This window comes from Rhinatrema bivittatum, chromosome 1, assembly GCF_901001135.1.
Source record: "Rhinatrema bivittatum chromosome 1, aRhiBiv1.1, whole genome shotgun sequence".
In the NCBI taxonomy this organism is placed as follows: Eukaryota; Metazoa; Chordata; class Amphibia; order Gymnophiona; family Rhinatrematidae; genus Rhinatrema; species Rhinatrema bivittatum.
Window position 1 is genome coordinate 63226909 of NC_042615.1, and position 21134 is coordinate 63248042.

General features: G+C 41.3%; 1 protein-coding gene across 1 annotated transcript in view; it reads left to right on the forward strand.

Moving 5' to 3' along the window:
• Window positions 1-21134, forward strand: part of LOC115097169 — a 260825-nt gene that overhangs the window by 112805 nt on the left and 126886 nt on the right. The window contains exons 10-12 of the mRNA XM_029612784.1: window positions 8840-8904; window positions 17368-17474; window positions 17781-17892. Of these exons, the coding sequence (XP_029468644.1) occupies window positions 8840-8904; window positions 17368-17474; window positions 17781-17892 (284 nt within the window). The remainder of the gene's footprint in view (window positions 1-8839; window positions 8905-17367; window positions 17475-17780; window positions 17893-21134) is intronic.

A 21134-nucleotide genomic window follows, 5' to 3' on the forward strand; every position in this document is an offset into this window, starting at 1 on the left:
TTTTAGCCAGACGAGACCTCTCCATGTCTGTATTACCTGTCGCACAGAGACTGGTGTGCCACAAACTATTTTTGTTAATGTGGCTGTGCCTTGGGCTTGAAAAGTTGCAAAACGCTGAGTGGTCAGGATAATAGATGTAGTAAAGACCTAGGCAGGCAGCCGAATTAAGGATGAGATGATGGTAAAGAGTAAAACCACAAAAGGAACAGCTGCAACAATCAGTGCCTACAAAACTGGTACAGTAACCAGAGGCTCGGCAACAGGGGTATGGGACGGATTTTTGAAATATTGAAAACAAGTTAGTAGGATTTGTAGACAGGTGAAATATGGAAAAAGACTGAGCAGCTTGTCTAGATTATCGACCCAAGAGACGGGGTAGATGAAAGAATTATAGAACTGAACTGCTGAGAGTGAGAAACAGGCCAAGTGAAACACAAAAGGCAAGAAAGTAGATGAGCTCAGTTTTAGAGGGCTTCAGTTTGATTAAATAGGGATCCATGAATGTTGAAATCTCAGAAAGATATCCAGAAATATCTGCAGTTAACATCCAGCATTTTTGTGGGGAAAGGGCTCCAAGGGAGACTGGTGTGCCTTGAAAAAGAGAACGGCAAGAATGAGCAGAAACAATCCTTGATCACTTACAAAGTCATTGAGTTGACTGAGCAGCTTCCAAAGTGGCTGATGACATCTCAGTAGCTCTTCATCTTCACAGTGTGTGTGTATGTATATAAGAATAAAACAGAAGGTAAAATATTAATGGATACAACATCCTGATTGCAACTAACAGTGTGTAGGTAAACCAGTAAGAGACCTTTGAACTTACTTCAGGAAACAGAAGGCTGCTATTGTAAATAATCAGTTAATCTGTTCCTCCTCATTTCAGTTCCCAGAACCATAGCCTTGCTTATCTGAGAATCTTCCCCACTGGAAAAAGTGTGCAGATCAGAAATATCGGAGCTAATGGAACCATCTGGATTTATAGACTCAAACACTGATCCCTTGTAGATTAACCTTAGAAGCCTGTAGTTTTTCATATACATGTTTTTATTTCATGAGTTGTTCATGTCTTATGAGTCATGAGTAGCCATGCTGAATGAAACAGAAAAGATGTCAATGGCTTCCTTTTCTCGCATCCCCTATAGGGAAAGCAAAGGAGGCTGGCCGACATGGCTCAAGAGCCTAGAATGATGTCCATATTTTCCTGCTTAAATTGGTTGTATCTATCTATCTATTTGAATAATGGGTCAACTTTTCAACAATCCTCCTAACTGACAAAGAATGCATGCACTTTTCAGCCCACACAAACTTTCCTGACCTTCCAACATAAACTACCCATATAGTTTGGTGCTTGAATATCTGCTGGTGGTGCAGATAAAAAGCATGCATATACTTTTAAGTCATCAACGATGGAGCATAAAGTACATGGGTTGACACCGTGTGTATATTTTTTTTTTTGTAACTTAAAGTTTATTGCAATTTTCAAAATACAATATTGCGATAACCAACGATCAATCAGCACATCATAGTATCATAATAGGTACCAACAATCAAACAAGGAAAGGTGTCAGTAACATAACACTACAAAACATCGTAGGATTGATCTATCACACGCTAAGAAAGTACAGTGATATATTGTAAGCCCCCTGATACTACTGCCCCTCCCTCTCCCATCCCTCCCTCCCCCATCCGGTCCCACCTAGCATACACTTGGTAGAGTTAAATAATATCCAGGTATGGTATGGTCACACATACAAACTTTTGAAAAGAGCTATATGTCCCGATCTCACAGAGATTTACCAGGGCACAAGGAGTTAGCTAAATAGGAATCGAATACCGGCCATGTAGACATAACCATGATACCACATTCCAACTAAGGGAAGGTGGACCTGTAGAGCTACCTGAAGGCAGCCAGTGGGTTTATACCTCCGTCTGAACGCCACCACCAACCTCACCTCTGGACAGGTAACTTCTGGCGCAAGAGTAAGCTCAAAGCACCTCAGGCTAGGTAGCGCTGGAGGGGTTTCCACGTGGCGATATGTGCCGTCACCTTGCGGTGCTTTATGGCAGTGAGATGGGCCAATCTGCGATGCAATTTTAAGCGCCGAAGCAGCTCCTCCCTAGTCGGGATGCTAGCGGTCCTCCAGCACTGTGCTATCGCCATCCTCGCCGCAATCAGCAAATAAAGACTTAATCGTTGTTGAGATTTATCTAAGGACTCCAACGGAGCATTTAGTAGTGCGGTCAGAGGAGTCAGTGAGACCGGCTTGTGGAAGATCTCAGCCATCCACTGACCCAAGGAAGACCAAAACTGTTGTAGGACCGTACATTCCCACCAAATGTGAAAATACGAGCCAATCTGTCCACACCCCCTCCAACATAAAGGGGAAATAGAGGGATACATGACATGTAATTTTGCTGGGCATAAGTGCCACCGGTAGAGCAATTTATAATTATGCTCCTGTAGTCTAGCAGAAATCAGTCCTCGAGTAGCCTGTTGAAAAATTACAATTTGAAGGGATGGGGAGATTTGTTCTCCTAAATCCTTTTCCCATGGAGATAGCACAGTGTGGACACTGTCCCCCTCAAACGTTAACAATGAGTAGAGTTTCGAAATTAGTGAGGGAGTCAGCTCTGGAACACAAATGCTCAAAAAGAGAACGAGTGCTGCGGAGTTTTCCGGAGGAGCTCAGTGATAAGATAAAGTGCCTGACCTGGCCATAAGATAAGTATAAAGTCTGGGGTAAATCATACATATCAGCAAGCTGCTGCCATGACAATATCTTTCCTCCCTGTAATAACTGACCAAGGGTTTTGATACCTCTCGCCTTCCACAGCTGAAAAGCCGAGGTCTGAAATCCAGCACTAAAGTCCACATTGTAATGAAGCGCTGAATGATAAAAATAAACATGAGACCCCAATATCCGTACCCTCCACCTTTCCCAAACTTGGAGCGTACATTGTAAGGACCAGGGTATACAACGCACCGATAACCAGGAAGATTTCGGCTGCCATGGAAGTGCCGCCACCGGCATAGATCCAATCATTAATTGAGCTGCTGTAACCCATTGTTTCCGCTGCGTAAAGCGGTCCAAGTCAATAATAGCCTTCAATTGCGCGCTGGCATAATATGCATGAAAGTCAGGGACTCCCAAACCTCCGTGTCTTTTATGCTGAAACAACACCGTGTGTATATTTTTGAAATGTTAAAGCATCATCATAGTTTTCTTCCCCATCAAGTTTCAGCCCTGGGGATCCCTCTTTACTCAGTGACTAAAAGTCTGCACATTGTGCAACTAGGCGTGCACTTTTAGCTGGTTGAAAATCCGCTTAGGAGGATTAAGTCTTTCTACCCACGTAAACCTCTATTTTATCCGTTTAGTTCCAACTACCCCTTTGAAAATGCACTGCTGTATGAAGTGGTTGCACCCTGTCTGCTCCTAGAAGGATGAACGCATTCTCCTAAAAAGGTGCCAAATGAAAACCGAGGGCCTGTAGATGTGGGTTCAGGATTTTGTGGGGTTTAATTTTAATAGCAGAGGGTAGTAATTAATTTTCATTACAAACGTGTTTGTGAATATAGTATTCCTTTGTCATGTAATTTATCTACATGCTTTAGAGACACAACATGATATTTGTTTTGCTAAAAACAAAAAGTTATAAGGCGAAGATAGATTTGAGAAGATAAATTTTCAGCATCTGTTTAGCTCCTGCAGAGTAATTCAATGCATTCATCTGACAAATAACCTGATAAGACCACCTCATGCTTTTATTTTTCTCGTCTTCAACAAAATTGAATATTAACCTCCCAGTGAACTTTTACCTTGGAGAAGACCTAATACGACATATTTGAACTTAAAATGAACTTTCACATGAACTTCATTAGCCCTCCATCTCCTACTAGAAATATAACAGATGGAAAATAAGACAGATATTTTTTTTTAAACATTTTTAGACTCAAGTGCTTTGACACGTACACCAGAGAGTACTGGACAGCTATTTACTTTCAGTGTTTACACTGCTAATTTTATTGCACTGCTGGAGGTTTTGGTACAACCTATATTTAAACTTCCACGGGGTCAGCTTTTATCTTTTCCACTGAAGGCCGTTTTGCTTTAATGACTCGGACAGAAATTGTGTATTTTCTTGATTGCATGCTTTTTTTGTCCCTTTCTCTGAACATTTACAGTTTTCTGTTTCCAAATAATAACTTCTTATGGCACGCGTCTGACATTTCTGCGCAGGCAACAAGCATTCTCGTCAAAGCGCTGTCGCTATGTACAGGGAATAGGTTTTACCTGTACTTGAGTATTCTGTTGATTGTCTGCGTTCACACACCCTGTACGTCTCTCTCTCTCTCTGTGGCTCCATGCTTAAATAAACAGTAATTTTTCACATGCTTCCTTTTTTTTTTTTTTTTTTTTAATGTTTTTTTCCCCTTTCACTATTGTCCAACCACCTTTCCACTATATCACGATGAACTATTTTCAGTTATCCCTGGGTGGCATCAACTACTAAAATCTCAGATGTGATATTAATTCATGCTGTGGAGTCAATTTGTGCATTCAGTCTGGCCATGCAACGTTAAAGCACATTTTAACACCTAGATTAATTCTTATGACATCAAGTAAATATGTGCAGTTTTTAGTGGAGGATCATTTCATATTATAAAGCATGCTCGCAGGTTTAAATGAATGTTAGATATGTATGTGCTAAGAAGAATGTCAGAGGTGTTTGAAATTAATTGCCTTAAATAATGATATTGAAACCCTAGCCAATGGTGGGTAGCACTCAAATGTAGCGCTAGATTGCTTTAAAAGGAGAACGTCATTTCAAATCAAACACTTTTGTTTCAGCACAAAAAAAAACAACAACCTGCTTCTGGTGCCTTTCACTGACTGCACTGTCTTCTCTGAGCCTGCTCTCTCTCAATGTCTCCTATGTCGGACTCTCAGCTTGACTCCATATTCTGGGAATACACTTTTAAGGGGGCAATTTTCAAATAATTTGCATGGTTTCAAACTAGATGGATGCTTTTAATGCATATACGTTATGCAAATTTTTAAAGAACCCATGCTGGTTCCCTCTGAAAATTAGCAAGTGAAAAGGAAGCACGCTAAAAGGCTCCACCTGTAGTTTGTGCAGATTGAGGATGGGGATGCAGAATAGCGTGTGTACTTCTGAAAATCGAATGTAGGCACACTGCTTTCTTTCCCTAAACACTGCCCCAGGAATGCCTCTTTATGCTATGGCTAAAATTGCACACGCTGTGGAATCCTGCATGTGCTGTTCTGAGGAGGACTATTTTTGGTGAGGACAATTTACTTTGGATTGATGACCTTGACAATTGCCTTTAAATATCAGGAGCTGAGAGGGAGGGCAGGCAGACCATGAATCTGAAAGAATCCAGGGGGGTTAGGATGTCAAGGAATGGATGAGGCCTATATTATCAAATGATTTTGTAGGTACCCAGAGTAGGAGAAGGGAAGAATATTCTGAAGTTATCATTTTAACCAGCTGCAATTCTTTTGATGTTCCTTTTGTTTTTTTTTGTTTTTTTTAACAATCAGAAAATTGTGAATTACAATCAGTACAAGTAAACAGTCAAGTAAGGGAATGACATAATGCCTTTCTATTGCTTCATGGTGAGATCACGCCTTGAATACAGTACGCAATTCTGGTCGCTGCATCTCAAACAAGATATAGTTGCACTGATGAAGGTACAGAGAAGAGCAACCAGGGTGATGGAGGGGATAGAACAGCTCCCTGATGAAGAAGGGCTAAAGGGGTTGGGGCTGTTCTGTTTGGAGAGGAGATGGCTGAGAGGGGATAAGGTAGAAGTCTATAAAATCATGAAAGGACTTGAACGGGTGGATGTGAATTAGATATTTACTCTTTCGGATAATGCAAGGACTAGGGGACACTCCATGAAGTTTGCAAGTAGCACAGTTGGAACAAGTTGAGGAAATTCTTTTTCTCTCAATGCACAATTAAACTCTGGAATTCATTGCTAGAGGATGTGGTTAAGGCAGTTAGTATAGCTAGGTATAAAAAAAGGTTTGGATAAGTTCCTAGAGAATTCCATAAACTGCTATTAATCAAGTTGACTTAGAAAATAGCCACTGCTTATTAGCGATTTTAGTAGCTTGGGATCTATTTAATGTTTGGATATTTGCCAGGTACTTGTAACTTGGATTGGCCACTGTTGGAAACAGGATGCTGGGCTTGATGGACCCTCAGTCTGACCCAGTATGGTAACTTCTCATGTTCTTAAAGAAAAACACTCTATAGGTGTGTTATTTTTCTCTTGCTACAAAATCTGTGTTCCATGTATGACGGGGGCCTTGCCCATCACTGATATTTTTTCCCAAAATCTTTTTTCTATGCTAGGCTAGTAGGAGGAATTGATTTTTGGAATTCCTCCCATTGCTTTAACCCCACCTCTTTGGGGGAGAGGCAACTTACGGGGTTTATAAACCCTGGGAGCATGCTGAGTGGGTTAGAGGGGTAGGAGCTAAGGAGAGAGTCAGGAGAGTAGCTAGAAATCTTAAGCAAAACTGGAGATAGAGAGAGAAGGATGAAGCTTGGAGAGCTGATTTGGAAATTCAGAGTCTCTACTGGAGTAGAAGTGGTTTGACTTTTTGGAGATTTTGTATTGGACCTTGTCTGAAGGGAAGGGTTGCTCCTTTGTCTCCCTGAGGATTGGGGTCAGAGATATCTTTTTGCCTGAGCATCTACAACAGCAAGGGTGAAGAAACGTTTAGAGATTTCTGAAAAATAAAGAAGGAAGAGAATCAGTTGTTGAAGATTTGGATTACAGAGAAGTTTGGGGAGTTTGGAACCCCTTTTTGTTAGTTTTTTCAGGACTTGGGGACAGGGTTTTGGTGGATGTTGGAGTCACACTCTAGTTGTCCCACTGTCACTGGTGAGGATATCTTTTTTTTTTCTCAGGATGAAGGTGTAAGAGCAAGAAGGGAAGTGAAAAGAAGAAGAATAGACAGGGAAATCACCTGCCTTTTGTTGATTATTGAATGTGTTCTGATTCTTATCTTTGTGATCTTGGCTTGGATCCTCTTCTTTAAGTTACAGTAAAGACTATCTTTTATTTGAACCGCAATTACAGAATCCAGTGTTTTTCTTGAGTTTTACCTTTGTGTGGACTTGCTAGGGGAATGGATGGACCCTGTTATGCCTCCTGATGTCTCCCTGCCGTATTAATTTGGTTTCCCTGCTCTTATTTTTCATCATCTGGCACCTCCTGGAGATATTTGGCCTAGAGTATGAAGTGGTCACTGAGATTGTGATCGACTGCGCCAGAGCCCTTGGAAGAGAAACCTTCTTCCCCGTCCAAACCTGAACCCGGACCCATAGCTCTCCCCCCCCCCCCCCCCCAGTTGAGGATAATACTCCAAAACGGGGGACTTGCTGTACATGACATATCAATAATTTTGTTTAATAATAAACAAAAACAGCAAAACATCTAATACTACAACACATAAGGATAACTTTTTATACATTCACTACTCCTTCCCATGACATGTGTCTTTATGTTATTGACTATTACTTGGGGTCAGCCTGTGTACTTTCCACTCCATATTAGAAAAAGTTCCGTGAATCATTTGTCTGACTTATCCAGGTAAGTAGGCTATAAACCTGTTCTACACTGCTGCAAAACGTTTTTGTTCATCTATTACAATGTTGATTAATTTTTAAATAACCAAATCACAATATATCATAAGAACAGCCGAATAAACTTTAACAATAATTTCTTCAATTGTATTAAAAAATAATTAAAATATTTATTATGGTATTTAAACCTTACTAGTCAGGAATTTCTAAATAAAGTTATACAAAAATAATTAAAAATGGACAAACATACAAAACATTAAAAACATCTACATCTTCATTTTATCATCTAATACATATTTGCGCCGAAGATCAATTATATCAAGTGTTTACATAAAGTGAAGGCACAATAGGAGGACTATAATATACAAACAGATGAAGATTAAAAAACGCCTCTAACTGGTATTTGTTTGGAGTCAAACTACAATAAGAGGTGCAATTAGATCTTCCTAGAAATCATACAGTCTTTAATGGTAGAAACCCCTCCTTTATTTTCAAAATCCCTCTTAATTTTGTAATATATCTTCTTGAAATAATCTTCTTAAATCTTGTAAACTCTGGTTTAAGATGCCTAATTTCCTTAGCCTCTTCTTTAGTTGATTCCACCTAATTTATCACTGTTATCGCACACAGTAAAGACTTGATTTATCAGTTTAGATAAATCAGGCCATAAATACCTTTCAGAGGGCATTAACCTTTGTTTCCTATAGGCCTATATTTAGTGATAAAGTGTTCTTAGAGGAGCAGTTTGTATGACATGTCTGTTTCAACCAATTCAACGATTGCTGTTTTATTACGTTATTACTGTGCTGCCTGGTGCTGCACAATAATAACTTGTTAAGTCTGTTGCAAATATTTTTTTAAGGAGCATAAAGCTCTCACATCTGTGGCCGGCCCCAGCTTCAAGTCTTTTGTATCAGCTTGCTGTTTACTTTCAGAACTCCTTTCCTTCTGGGGTTTATGATCACTGCAGCGCTTCCAGACTCCTGATGAGTAGTCTGGGAATTGAATTTGCATTGGGCTTGTAAGGACTGAATTGGCTGACAGGGGCATTTCAACACTTTTTTATTGCATCACTGACTAGATGCTGGTTATGTTTCTGCTTTTAGTGTTGATCCTTCAGATGGATTTGGGTTTACATTTTCCATGAGTAAAAGATTTCATGCCACTCTGGAATCAGCTGTAGTTAAGCATAGATTTCTTTTGTGTTTTTCAGGCATTGAGGGTGGAGCAGTAAGAGTTCATAATGCAAGAGGATTGCCTCCTTCCACATCTTATAAGGTTTTGTTTTTTCTATATTAATAAAGCTTTGTTAAATGTCCTTCTAAAGAGCATAGCATTCTTAGTGGCATGGTACATTTGTATCTGCATACCTTAAATGAATTTTCAAAGAGAAACTACACTGATAGTTTCCCTTTAAAAATTCACTACAAGGTACATGGATACGAAAATATCTGCCTAATTTGACGATGCTCTTTGTATAGATGAAGTTAAGTGGAGGGGAACTATGCACAAAACAAGAGCAGGATCTGGGGATGATTGTTTCTGATGATCTTAAGGTGGCCAAACAGGTGAAGAATGCAATGGCAAAAGCCAGAAAGATGCTTAGGTACATAAGAAGAGGGATGATCAGAAAATAGGTGATATTGCCCCTGTATAAGTCTCTGGTGAGACCTAATATAAAATACTGCATACAGTTCTGGAGACCTGGTGGAGTTGGGCCAGAGTGGCTGCTAAAATGGTGAGTGGTCTTCATTGTAAAGCATAAAGTGACAGATTGGAAAATATGTATACCCTAGAGGAAAGGCGGGGTAGGCAGATATGAAAGAGACATTTAAATACCTCCAAGGTATCAATGCACAAGAAGTGACCCTCTTTCAACAGAAAGGAGGCTCAGGAATGAGAGATCATGGGATGAAGGTGAACGGGGGGTAGAGTTATGAGTAATCTAAGGAAACATTTCTTTACAGAAAGCGTGGTGGATGCATAGAACAGACCTCCAGTGGAGGTGGTGGAGACAAGGACAGCATCCGAATTCAAAAAAAGCATGAGACAAGCACAGGTGATCTCTGAGGGAGAGTAGGGATTGTAGAGCTGAGCAGTCGGTGTAGATGGGCAGACTAGATAGGCTGTACAGTCTTTTTCTGCCATAAAATGTCATGTTTCTATGTATATTTGAATATTCAATATATGCATATAGTTTTCATCCCTGGCTAAGTAACACCCCTACATTTTGGAGTCTACGTACTAAAGTGCATTAAGATAGGTGGGTTAAAGGACCAGTTTTAATGTGTTTGACGTCCAAAGTACTAAAGGATTTAAAGCCTTTTATACATTGGTTGTTAACAACCTGTTTTACCTTGGCTGACAACATGTGTGCATCACCAGTGGTAGTAATGCCACCCTGATATTCTGGCTCTGACTCGCTCCTTTCAGTGTAAAAAGAGAAGCCCTCTGTGCCCCAATTCCCCACCTCAAGAGTCTACTGCAACCCAAATAACTCTTCCCATCCCCTACTTCCCCCTTGAGTAGTGAAACCTCTTCCCGCCACCGTCCCTAAGAGCTTCCAAAGGAACTCTGATCCCTCAATGTGTGCTCTCCATCAGGTCTCCCTCCTATCGCATTCAGTACTCTTTAAAGGCAGGTGTGGGCAGGGAGATGCTATCACCTCCAACTGCCCTGCTCAGTCCAAAGCAAAAAATAGCGCCAGCCGAACTGAGGTTCTCCTTTGCCCCAGACAGCTGGTATCATTTTCTGCTTCAGAGGGAGTAATGAACAAGATCATTGGGATCTCTCCTGCGCCCCTCTTGCCTTTATGGAGCATTGGATGGTGTAGGTAGGGTTGGGAGAAGGATATCAAGGCTCAGAGCCCCTTCTGAGAGCTCCTGGGATAAAAGTTCATCAGCCTGGGAGAAGGAGGTGGGCGTAAGATGTTGGGGAGTGTGGAATCATTTGGGCCACAGCAGGTCCTTTTGTAGATTGTGCTGGGACATTGGCAGGTGCTTTAAGCTGCTTATGTGTGCATGAAAACATAACTGCATCTCTTGATATGTATATACTTTTTTTTTTTTGCTTTCGATGGTGGATTACTGCAAATTGTGTGGTTTAACATGATTTGCCGCCACCCATTTTAATACTTGGCATGAAAAACAACACGTTAAGCCCACATTAACGCTAATGCTGCCTAATGCACTAAAGTTCATTAAATAACACGTTAATGCAAATTAAAGTGTGCTTACTGCATATTAGTGTTGGTGCATGTCAGTGCTTAGACCTCTGAGCAACTAAATATAAGTGCAGTGAAATTGTGTGGTGATATTTACAGTACCTTGTAAAAGTCTTCACACCCTTGTACATTTATCACATTCAGCATTTATTAAAGTAGACGTTTCTTTCACTGATCTACACAACATACGCTGCTCTTTCATGATGAAAGTCTAGCAATTATATTAATGTTCCATAAATTTAGAATTAAGAAAGCCAAAAAGTCTTGATAGCCGTGAGTTGTTTAGGATAAGTGTCTACCAGCTTTGCATTATGAAATGATGTAAGTTTTTCGTCCATGCTCCTTGGCAGAAGAGCTCAAGGCCTTTCAAGTTGGCTGGGGATTACCTGTGGACTTACCATCAATTTTCTGTTGGATTCAGATCTGGGCTTTGACTGGGCCATTCCAGGACATTCACTTTCTTCTTGCTGAGCTGCTCCCTTCTTGCTATTACTTCCCCATCCCTAGCAGTTCCCCCCCCCCCCCCCACACTCATCCTCTCTCTGTCCTCCCTCAGTCTTTCTCTCGTCCTCTCTCTTCCCCTTCCTAGGATTCTAAGGAAGCTCATAAATGTTCTGGTAGGTCCATTGATGGATCTGTTCGATCGATCTTTGGAGATGGGTGTGATTTTGCAGGTCTAGAGAAGGGCAAAATGCTGTCCCTCTTCATAAAAGCAGTAACAGGGAATAGGGTGAAAATTAAAGTCCAATTAGTATTACCTTGGTGGTGGGAAAATTGAGAATTTATTAAAGGAAAGGATAGTAAAATATCTACAATCTGGGAGCATGGTATTAATAAAAGGAATATCATGTCACCTAGATCTGAACAATTTCTTTTATTGGCTGGCCAAAGAATTAAATTAGGAGAATGGGTGTGGTATACATAGATTTCAGCAAAGCCTTTGATACTGTTTGGAGTAGGAGACTCATAAATAAACTGAGTAGCAAGGAGTTGGGCCTCAAGGCAGTGGGCTGGATTGGAAAATGTTTGGGCACCAGGGGCAGTGTCAAAATTGCCCTAAAAAAACTAACACAATTCATGAAAATCTAGGATAAACAAAGAGAGTCCCTACTTGTGAAAAAAGTGAAGGGAAAGTCAGAGATCAGCCGAGGTTTATTGCACTAGAAATGAAATTGGGCAGACTAGATAAAACTAATCTGCCATTTTTTTAAAATGCCTTAATAATGTGGGAATAGAATCTAACAATAACGCTGTTGGGTATCATCATTTTCACAACTTATTATAAGTTCCCAGGGAGCCACTGTTGTGTGCATGACCTCCTCCACCATCTCATCCTGTCCTCACTAGCACCTTCAGGAATATCCAGGCTATTGACTATGGCGTCTTCTCCAGTACTGTCTCTCCTCTCCTCTCTTCTCTATCCTTGTCTGATTCTGTTGATGCAGTTTTTCTTCTAACATTATCCTCTGCATTCGACAATCTTGATCCACTCTTCGCTGACTTGTAAGGCAAGTCAAATCCCTAACCTTGGCTCACCTCCAGATTTGACTACTTCTGTTCTTGTGCCCACTATGCAGAATCTCATGCTGATGTTATTCATTTCAAATTCATGCTCATTTCCTTTCAGTCTACTATTACGCTTGCCAAGCAAGATTATTATACTCATCTGACAAATGCACTTTTCTCCAAATCCTGTTGTCTCTTTAGTACAGTCACCTCCTTCCTCAAATTGCCTTCGCCTCCCATTCCCCCTTCACTCTGCCCAGACTATGACTGATGATTTTTTCCATGAAAAGACCGACAAGATAAATTGTGAAGTCTCCTCTAGACCACTGCCTATGCTCCCACTTCATTCACCTCCCCATCCTTTGGCCTGTGCCATGATTTCTTCCTTTCCTGAAATCAGAGGAAGAAACCGCCCATGTTCTCTCTTCATCCAAGCTCACTGTTTGTTCTTCTGACTCCATTCCCATCTGACTCCTATCTTTCGTGCAGTCATCCTTTCTATCTGTCACATCCTCAATCCATCCCTTGCGACTGCAACTGTTCATTCTTCCTTAAAACATGCTGTGATCACTCTGCTCCTCAAAAAACCTTCATTGAACCCTACTTGCCCTGCTTACTATCATCCCTTCTCCCTCTCCTTTTTGCATTCAACCTGCTTGAACATGCTGTTCATGGCTCCTGTCTGGACTTTCTTTCGTCTCAAGCTGTTCTGGATCTGTCCCAGTCTGGCTTTGGCCCTCTACATCATAAGAACATAAGAAAATGCCATACTGGGTCAGACCAAGGGTCCATCAAGCCCAGCATCTTGTTTCCAACAGTGGCCAATCCAGGCCATAAGATGTCTTCTCCACAGAACCTTCTCTTTCCAAAGTCTCCAATGACCTCTTTTAGGCCAAGGGCTTTTACTCAGGCCTCATCCTCCTGGACCTATCTGCTGCTTTTGACACTATTGATCTCAGTCTACTCTTTGTCCAGCAGTACTTGATTGGGTTTTGGGATTCTGCTCTATCCTGGTTTTCTTCTTAAACCTCTCCCATCACAGTTTTACTGTATTCTCTGGTGGTGGTTCTACACTGGTATTCTGCTATTGGTATGTGTGCCTTAAGGCTCTGGCCTGGGCCCTCTTCTATCTACATTTCTTCCCTTGATGCTTTAGTCTCTTCCCATGGCTTTCTGTACCACGTTTGTGCTGATCACTCCCAGATTTACCTCTCTACACCAGAAATTACATCATCAGACATTGCTGCCTGGATATCCCACCACCACCTTTAAACTTAACATGGTTAAAACTGACCTTCTTATCTTCCTCCAGAACCCACTTCTCCCTTCCATCTTTGTCTATCGATGTGGATGGTATTCTCATCTTCCCATTCTCTTGACTTGTAAACTTGGAGATCATCTTTGATGCCTCGCTCTCCTTCTCTACGCACATCCAAAACACTGCTAAAGTGTGTCATTTCTTCCTCGATAACCTTGCTAAAATCCATCCCTTCCTTTCTGAGCATACTACCAAAACACTTATCCACTCTCTTATCACCTCCCGCCTAGACTATTGCAGCTCCTGCTCCACTGAAATTTATTCAGAATTCAGCTGCATGACTTCTCTTTCTTTGGTATCAGTATGACCATGTAATTCCTCTTCTCAAGTTGCCACATTGGCTCCCTGTCTGCTTCCACATACAATTCAAGCTTCCCTTACCTACAAATGCATTCACTCTGCAGTTCCTCATTACCCATCTTATCTTCCCTCTTCCTACGCCCTTCCTTGTGAACTCTGTTCATCGAGCAAGTTGCTCTTATCTTTGCCCTTCTCTTCTGCCAACTTCTGACTCCGTGCTTTCTACCTTGCCTACAATGGACTTCCTGAGTTGGTGTGTCATGCTTTCGCTCTCTGGTTATATTCAAATCCATTTTAAAAACTCACTTTTTCGGAACTGCTTTTAAATTCTAAGCATTTCTCTACAGTCCACTTCTCAGAGACTCTTGTTTGTTTTGACTAATTTAAATTTAATTTAAAGAAACATTTCCAGCCCACACTATTTAAAAATCTAGCCAGGGGAATACATACATACATGGAGCAGAGACTGTCAGGTTTCTCTGTACAGCTCTGAGTATGTGTGGTAGCACTTTAAAAATGATAAAAATTAATAGTAATAGTAGCAGTTTAGTACGCAGGTTAGCTTTGCACTACTTTACAAATAATAATCCAGTCATGTCACTCTGTGTTCCAGCAAGTAACACTGTTCATTAATTTTGTAAAATGGTTTCCTATTCTAATGGCAAAACCAAAAAGGTACCATTAAATTGAATAGAATCTACAATAAATATTACACATAAATTGGGATGGAGGGTAATTTAATCAATTGAATGTCTCAACTGACTGACTTGTCTCCTGTCCACAGTTCTGGTACAGTGTCAGTGGGTATAGTGCAGCAGTGTCAGGGAACTCAGCCCCGTGTTGCTTAAAAAAAAAACTGAAAAGCTTTCCTGCTGATATAGGTGTATGGCACAGGATGGCTTTCATACTTGGAATAGTAATGATTCTGCAGTGCCATCGGCGCATACAGCCATGTACTGCTGACATGGTTGCAACAGCCCTGCTGTGAAGAGCTTATAATCTGGGTCACAGGTGGGTTACATGGACTAGCCCAAGGTCACGTTGGGACTTTTTTTCAAACTGTCTGCAACAGGACAAAGACGCGGATACTTCATAACCGCAGGCTTTGTACCAATTTTCAAAGCAAAAATGTGCATGCATTTTCACTCATGGTTATATAGTACACACAGTCACTTGCACCTGCTTCTTTGGCGAGTAGAATTTTCCAGGAAAGCTAGAATAAAGTGGAAAACTGAAAGCTTCACTGGCTTCTGATAGAATATAGGATTAGATTTAAAATTCTAACCCTGGTATATATAAATCAATGAAAACTGCTGTGCCCAGTTATCTGTCAAATTAACTACAAGCCTATGTGCCATCTAGGTTGTTGAGACCTGCAGACAAAAATCTCCTTTTAGTTCCCTCAGTTAAAATGGCATGGCTGACCGGGACACAATCTCTATCATTTTTTGTTTCAGGGCCTATCCTGCTTTATGTATTCTTAATGATGTTAGGCAGTTCAGAAAGCAGTTGAAGTCAGTCCTATTTAGGCAGGCTTATGAGTTGGAATAATGGATTCCTGATTAATGTGCTAAGGCGTCTTGAACAGTTTTATATATTGTGCTTGCTATTTTATTGATAATTTTATTTATTTATTTATTTTATATACAGTCATTTTGTTGTCACAAAGGTTTACAGCAAAAACAAAAATAAAACAATTTAAAATATTAAAATCAGTTAATAAAACAATCATAAACAATGACATTTAAATTATTGGTGACATAAAACCTAATTAATAAAAAATTTTTAAGACCATTCAAAACATTTCATAATTTAAAACTAATACATTAAAAAATGGTCTCATATAATATTTTTCTCCTTACATTATCCTAATTCTGATAGCTCACTCAATTTAGAATAATGCTGTCATAGGTCTGTTTGAACAGCCAGCTTTTCAAATGTTTCTTAAATCCCAGAAGATCTCTTTGCAGTCTTAATTCACACGGGAGAGAGTTCCATAATGTAGGTCCTGCGATTGGTATGGCTCTTTTTCTTACCTCGCTTAAGTGTGCAGTTCCTATAGATGGAATATTTAGGAGACCTTTGTTAGCAGATCTTAATTTTTGTTGCAGAGAATAAAGGTGCAAAGAGGCGTTCAATGTAGTTTTCAATAATGTATATCCATGTACTGTAATCTGCTTAGCACATATTATTGTTCTAAGTGGAATGTAAACATTTTTAAATAAATAAATTGCAATCTACACTCGCACTTTTCTTCAACTTAAACACCCCCCCCCTCCCAAAGTGTCTTTTCATGCAGTTAAATTCACTCTCACTGTGGGGCAAGGCATGTACTTTTAGCCACCTCGAGGGATGGCAGTATTCAGACGGTCGGTTAACGAGAGTGAAATGCTTTTTACCTGTGAATACCGCTTTGAATATTGCCCTCTGAGTGGATGGATAGGAGATTCAAGATGAAGTCTCCGGGTGGATAGTATTGTAACCAGAAGGACCTTTGTTTCCAGTTTTATTTTATTTTTCCTGGGAACGTTTCATTCTTTATTACAGCAAGAACCAAAGTAGGCGAAATCAGTGGATTAAAAAAAAAAAAAAAAAAAGACTTCATTTTTTGAAAAATTCTTCTTGTAATAAATACTGATAAATTCCCAGGAAAAATGCAATGAAAACTAGAAGGAAAGGTCCCCATGCATACGAAAGGAGCATTGTGGTTAGAACAGGAAGGCTGAGATCCAATGAAGCCAGGGTTCAATTCCTACTGCCCGCTTCTTGTGACCTTGGGCAGGTCACTTCACCCTCCATTGCCTTAGCTACAATCTTAGGACCTGATTTACTAAGCATTTTCCCATAGACATAGAATGGGGGAAAAGCTGTAATAAACGAGTCCTTTAGATTGTGGGCCCTCTGGGGACAGGGAAATACCTACAGTACCTGAGTATAATCCGCTTCGAAGTGCCTGATCACTCAGAAAAATGCGGAATATATATAAAATATTAAATTCTGTGCTACATTGCCAGCAGTTCATTACTTCTGTGCATAAAGGATATTTATTAAATAGCCTTCCAGTGCAGGTGGTGGAGGCAGTGACGGCTACAGAATTCAAGCAGTCAGTGGACAAACGCAGAGGATGCTTAGTTGTAAAGAAGTGACGGAAAAGCCAGAATCAGCTGGGGTCGGTGGCATTGCACAATCCCCACACTCTACCATTTACTAGGTTTCCATATGTTCCTACGTTTCTGGAACCTAAATGTGAGGGTTGTTGTTTTTTTTTAACTTAAGTTTAAAACTCGTGACTACGCGAAATACAGGATATTTGCATATTCCCTGGATTTTACTGACCCCAGAGGTTTGATTGTTATAACTGATTTAAAAGGAAAAAACCCCCATTTTTTTCCAGGTTTGTGGAACTTATTTAGATGGCTTTAAGGCTACAGCCGTCTGCCCAGTGGGAGGGCCGCATTCGGTGGAAAAAGGAAAGCGAACGGCGGAAAGCATTTTGAAAAGGTTAGTGGCCGTGGTGAAACTAGTCCTTTTACTTTCTATCTACTGTTTGTTTAAAAAATAAAAAACCAAAACAACTTCTGAAACGTGTATTGCTGTTAATTTTTGTAGCAGTTGCCCAATCTCCATTGAGTTGGCTATGCTGCTCCCTGCTTCCTCACTCCACCCAGTTTAAAGCAGAGGGAACTGCGTGCTCAGTCTGGGCAGGGAGCTTTTACTGCATTGTCTGTCTTTTCTGCCAGCTTCCTTTATTCCGCCCAAGTAGCAATAATCTTAAGCAATATTTTAATTGCAAGTAATATATTGCAGGACACGCCTCATGTTTGACCAGCTTGGGTTGGAAGATTACTGTGGAGTAAACATACAAGTTTTAGGTGCTGAAGACACCTATGGACCGCATGCGAAAAGTGAAAAAGATGGCGTAAGTACAGAGTTTGAGCTATGCTTGTATGGTTTTCAGTACATTTTTGGGTTGCATTGCTTTATCCATTTAGCCCCTGAAAAGCTATGTTAGCAAGCAAGAAGGCTCCATGTCCACATTTGAGTTGTTAGGGAATAGAGGTCTGCGTAGAGTGTTTGATCAATTCTCCTTATTAAACTGGACTACATTAGACTATTGATTTATTTATTTCAAATTTTTTGTATCCCATGCCCGTCAAAGTTACGGGTTACAATATAAGACACACATAATCTAATATCTTCAGACAAACACATACATTAAAAGACGGAAAGCTAAAATCTAGTTCTTTAGCAGCGACACATCAAAAACAGAAATACTGTTTGTTACACAAAGAAAACCAGTCACTTAAATGCCTGTTCAAAGAGGTGGGTTTTAAGCACTTTTTAAAATTCCTTTGAGTTAGTCAAGGAACGGATTGATAGTGGGAGAGAATGCCAAATAGTGGGGCCTGCGATAGAGAAGTCTCTCTCACGGGTCATTGCTAATCTGACATGTTTTACAGCTGGGATGTCAAGCAGAAATTGGTTGGCAAACCTAAGATTTCTAGTTGGAGTGTAGAATTGAGCTTATCCATGGGTTTGACACATTATTAAGAAGATTATGAACTAATATAGCAATTTTATATACTATGCGCCATCTGATGGGTAACCAGTGCTTCAAGACCTGGGGTGATGTGCTCGTGTAGGCTTGTTCAGTGAGTAGCCGTGCTGCATAGTTTTGAACTAATTGTAAGAATTTGAAAGTGCACTGAGGGAGGCCTGTATATAGAGAGTTGCAATAATTAAGGTTTCTTAGCGTCCAGACAGATGAATCCAGAACCAGTGGGTTATTCACCTCTACCAGCAAATGGAGATGGAGCAAACTGACGTCACAGTATATATAATCCTGCAGTGACATCAGCCTGCCTATATTCTTCTTCTCCAGCAGATGGTGGATGTGCTTCTCCCTACTGAGATTGTTTCATATTTTAGAAGGAGAATTTAAAAGGAAAATTGATTGCCCTGCTCTCCTGCAGTGATACCAGATGGTCCCTTCCCCAGCTGAGAATTCTTGAAGTGATTTCTGTGAACCCTCAGAGGTGTGCCTTGGTCCGGTAGCTGGGTTTTCAGCCAGCATGGACTTAGCTAATTGTACAGCTTAAAGTCAGCAAGTGCAGGAAGCCAAGCGTGGCAGTGACGACACGTGCCCTCTCCCCCGCAGTCAGAGACCGTCTCTGTACTCAGTTGGGAAGGGCTGAGCTCAGGTTAGTTTAAAAACAAAACAAAACACAGAGAGATCCCTTACAGTGACAGTGAAGAAGGGTTGTGAAGGGATTCCCCTTCCTGGTCTCCGAGCTCAGTGCACTGTTCCGACATTCGTCCCACCACGAGGGAAGTTCAGGGACAGGGGGGCAGCCTGGCAGGTTGAGCAGCCTCTTGTGGCTAGGCCCCGTTCTGAGGCTTTTTCACTGCACATCGCGTGTTAGGCCACAACACTGTTTTTGTGCAGTTTTGTCTATGCATTTGTCTGCCCTCTAGAGGGTGTTGTTTTTCAGCAGTGCATCTCAGTGTGCATCTAGGTTGGGCGTCCGGGTTTTGGACGTTTAGTTGAAAGTCAGCTTGGCTGTCCAGGTTACGTGGTGCTCGGTGTGGCGCACGCTTATCCTGTGCGCACATTTAGGCGTACGTTTGTGTGCGCTTAAGTTAAGCAGCACCTACCCCTTGAATGCCTAGCTCTAGGCTGCCTAAATTTTGGATGCATTTATATATTTAAAAAAAATAAAAAAATTATAATGGCGCCTATAGCTGAGAAGCCTAAGCGCTATGCCTTGTGCACCACATGTCATATTCGGGTGTCTCAGCCTGGTGTGCCTCTGACTTGTGCCAGCGCTGTTTTGAGGCTCAGGGAGAATTGTGTTCCTCTGATTTTACTAAGCATGGCTCTTCCCAGCCTGATGAGGTTATGGGTACAGATATGACAGGAGAAACGCCTGATATTGGAACTCCTTTGGTTCCTCAGCCGGGGACAGCGGCTCAGTGGGCACTGCACAAACGCCTTTTGTTTTTGGCATGGATCCTTCTATCTTTTCTTGGGTAGAATTTTTTCAGGGATTGCAATCCTTTCTTCAGGCACAGTCCTCAGTCCTGCCCAATCCTGTCAGCTCAGTTCCTCAGGTGGTGGCCTCTCCCTCTTCTGGTACTGCATTTAAATGCCGAAGTACACCTCAAGTGGCAGGTGTCCCTGACAGGAATCCGGTGGGCACTGATGATGAGGTAGATCCTGACTCTCTAGAGGATGGTAAAATTCCTTCGGGATTAGAATCACATAGGACTATGTTGAGGTTCTTTCACAGCTATGAATTGCCGGCTCTGATTTTCCAGACATTGAAGATGCTGAGAGTTCCTGGAGCAGATCCCATGTCTAAGCCAAAGAAAAATCCCATTTTGGCTTCTTTGCATAAAGCCTCTTGTTTTTTTCCCGGTTATGGAGGCCGTTCAAGAATTGATTGATCTTGAATGGGATGCCCCGGAGAAAATTTTAAAGGGGGTTGGACCTTGGAAGTCCTATACTTCCTGAATCCAGTGGCGAGAGAGTTGCCTGCCTTTCCTGAAAGTGGATGCACTTGTCTGTGCCGTCTCTAAGCAGATGACTATCCCTGTAGAGGGAGGAGCAGCCTTGAAGGATGTGCATGATAGGAGAATTGAGGCCATCCTTAAGCAAGCAATTGAAAAAGTGGCAATGTCCTTGCAGATAGCTTCCTGTTGTTCTCTGGTGGTTTGCTCTTTTTTGCTTCTCTCTCAGGAGGTTGATGACACTGGAGTGACTTCCAGGGCAGTTATGGAACCCGCCGCTGCCTTCTTAGCAGATGCGGGCTGCGATTTGAGGCGTGGCTTCAGTAATAGCGACCAGACGCCAGGTGACTCCAGGAGCGATACAACAGCATACTGTTCATTCCTTCTAGATTCCTTCTAGATTCATTCCTTCTAGATTTTCACTTGAATCAGTCCATTTTCTTACTGTCCTTGAATAAGGAAAGAGATGAGGAGGAATACCGCCTATTGCGTCCCTTGGATGTCAATTCTGGTTGACGCGCCATGACTCTTACCTACACAATGCCGTCTGAATCATGAGATCTGCACATCCGACCCAGGAACTTTGAAAATGCTCACTGTTCTGGCATTGTGATGGCAAGAGGAGCGATGTGCTAGTCAGAATGTGTCATG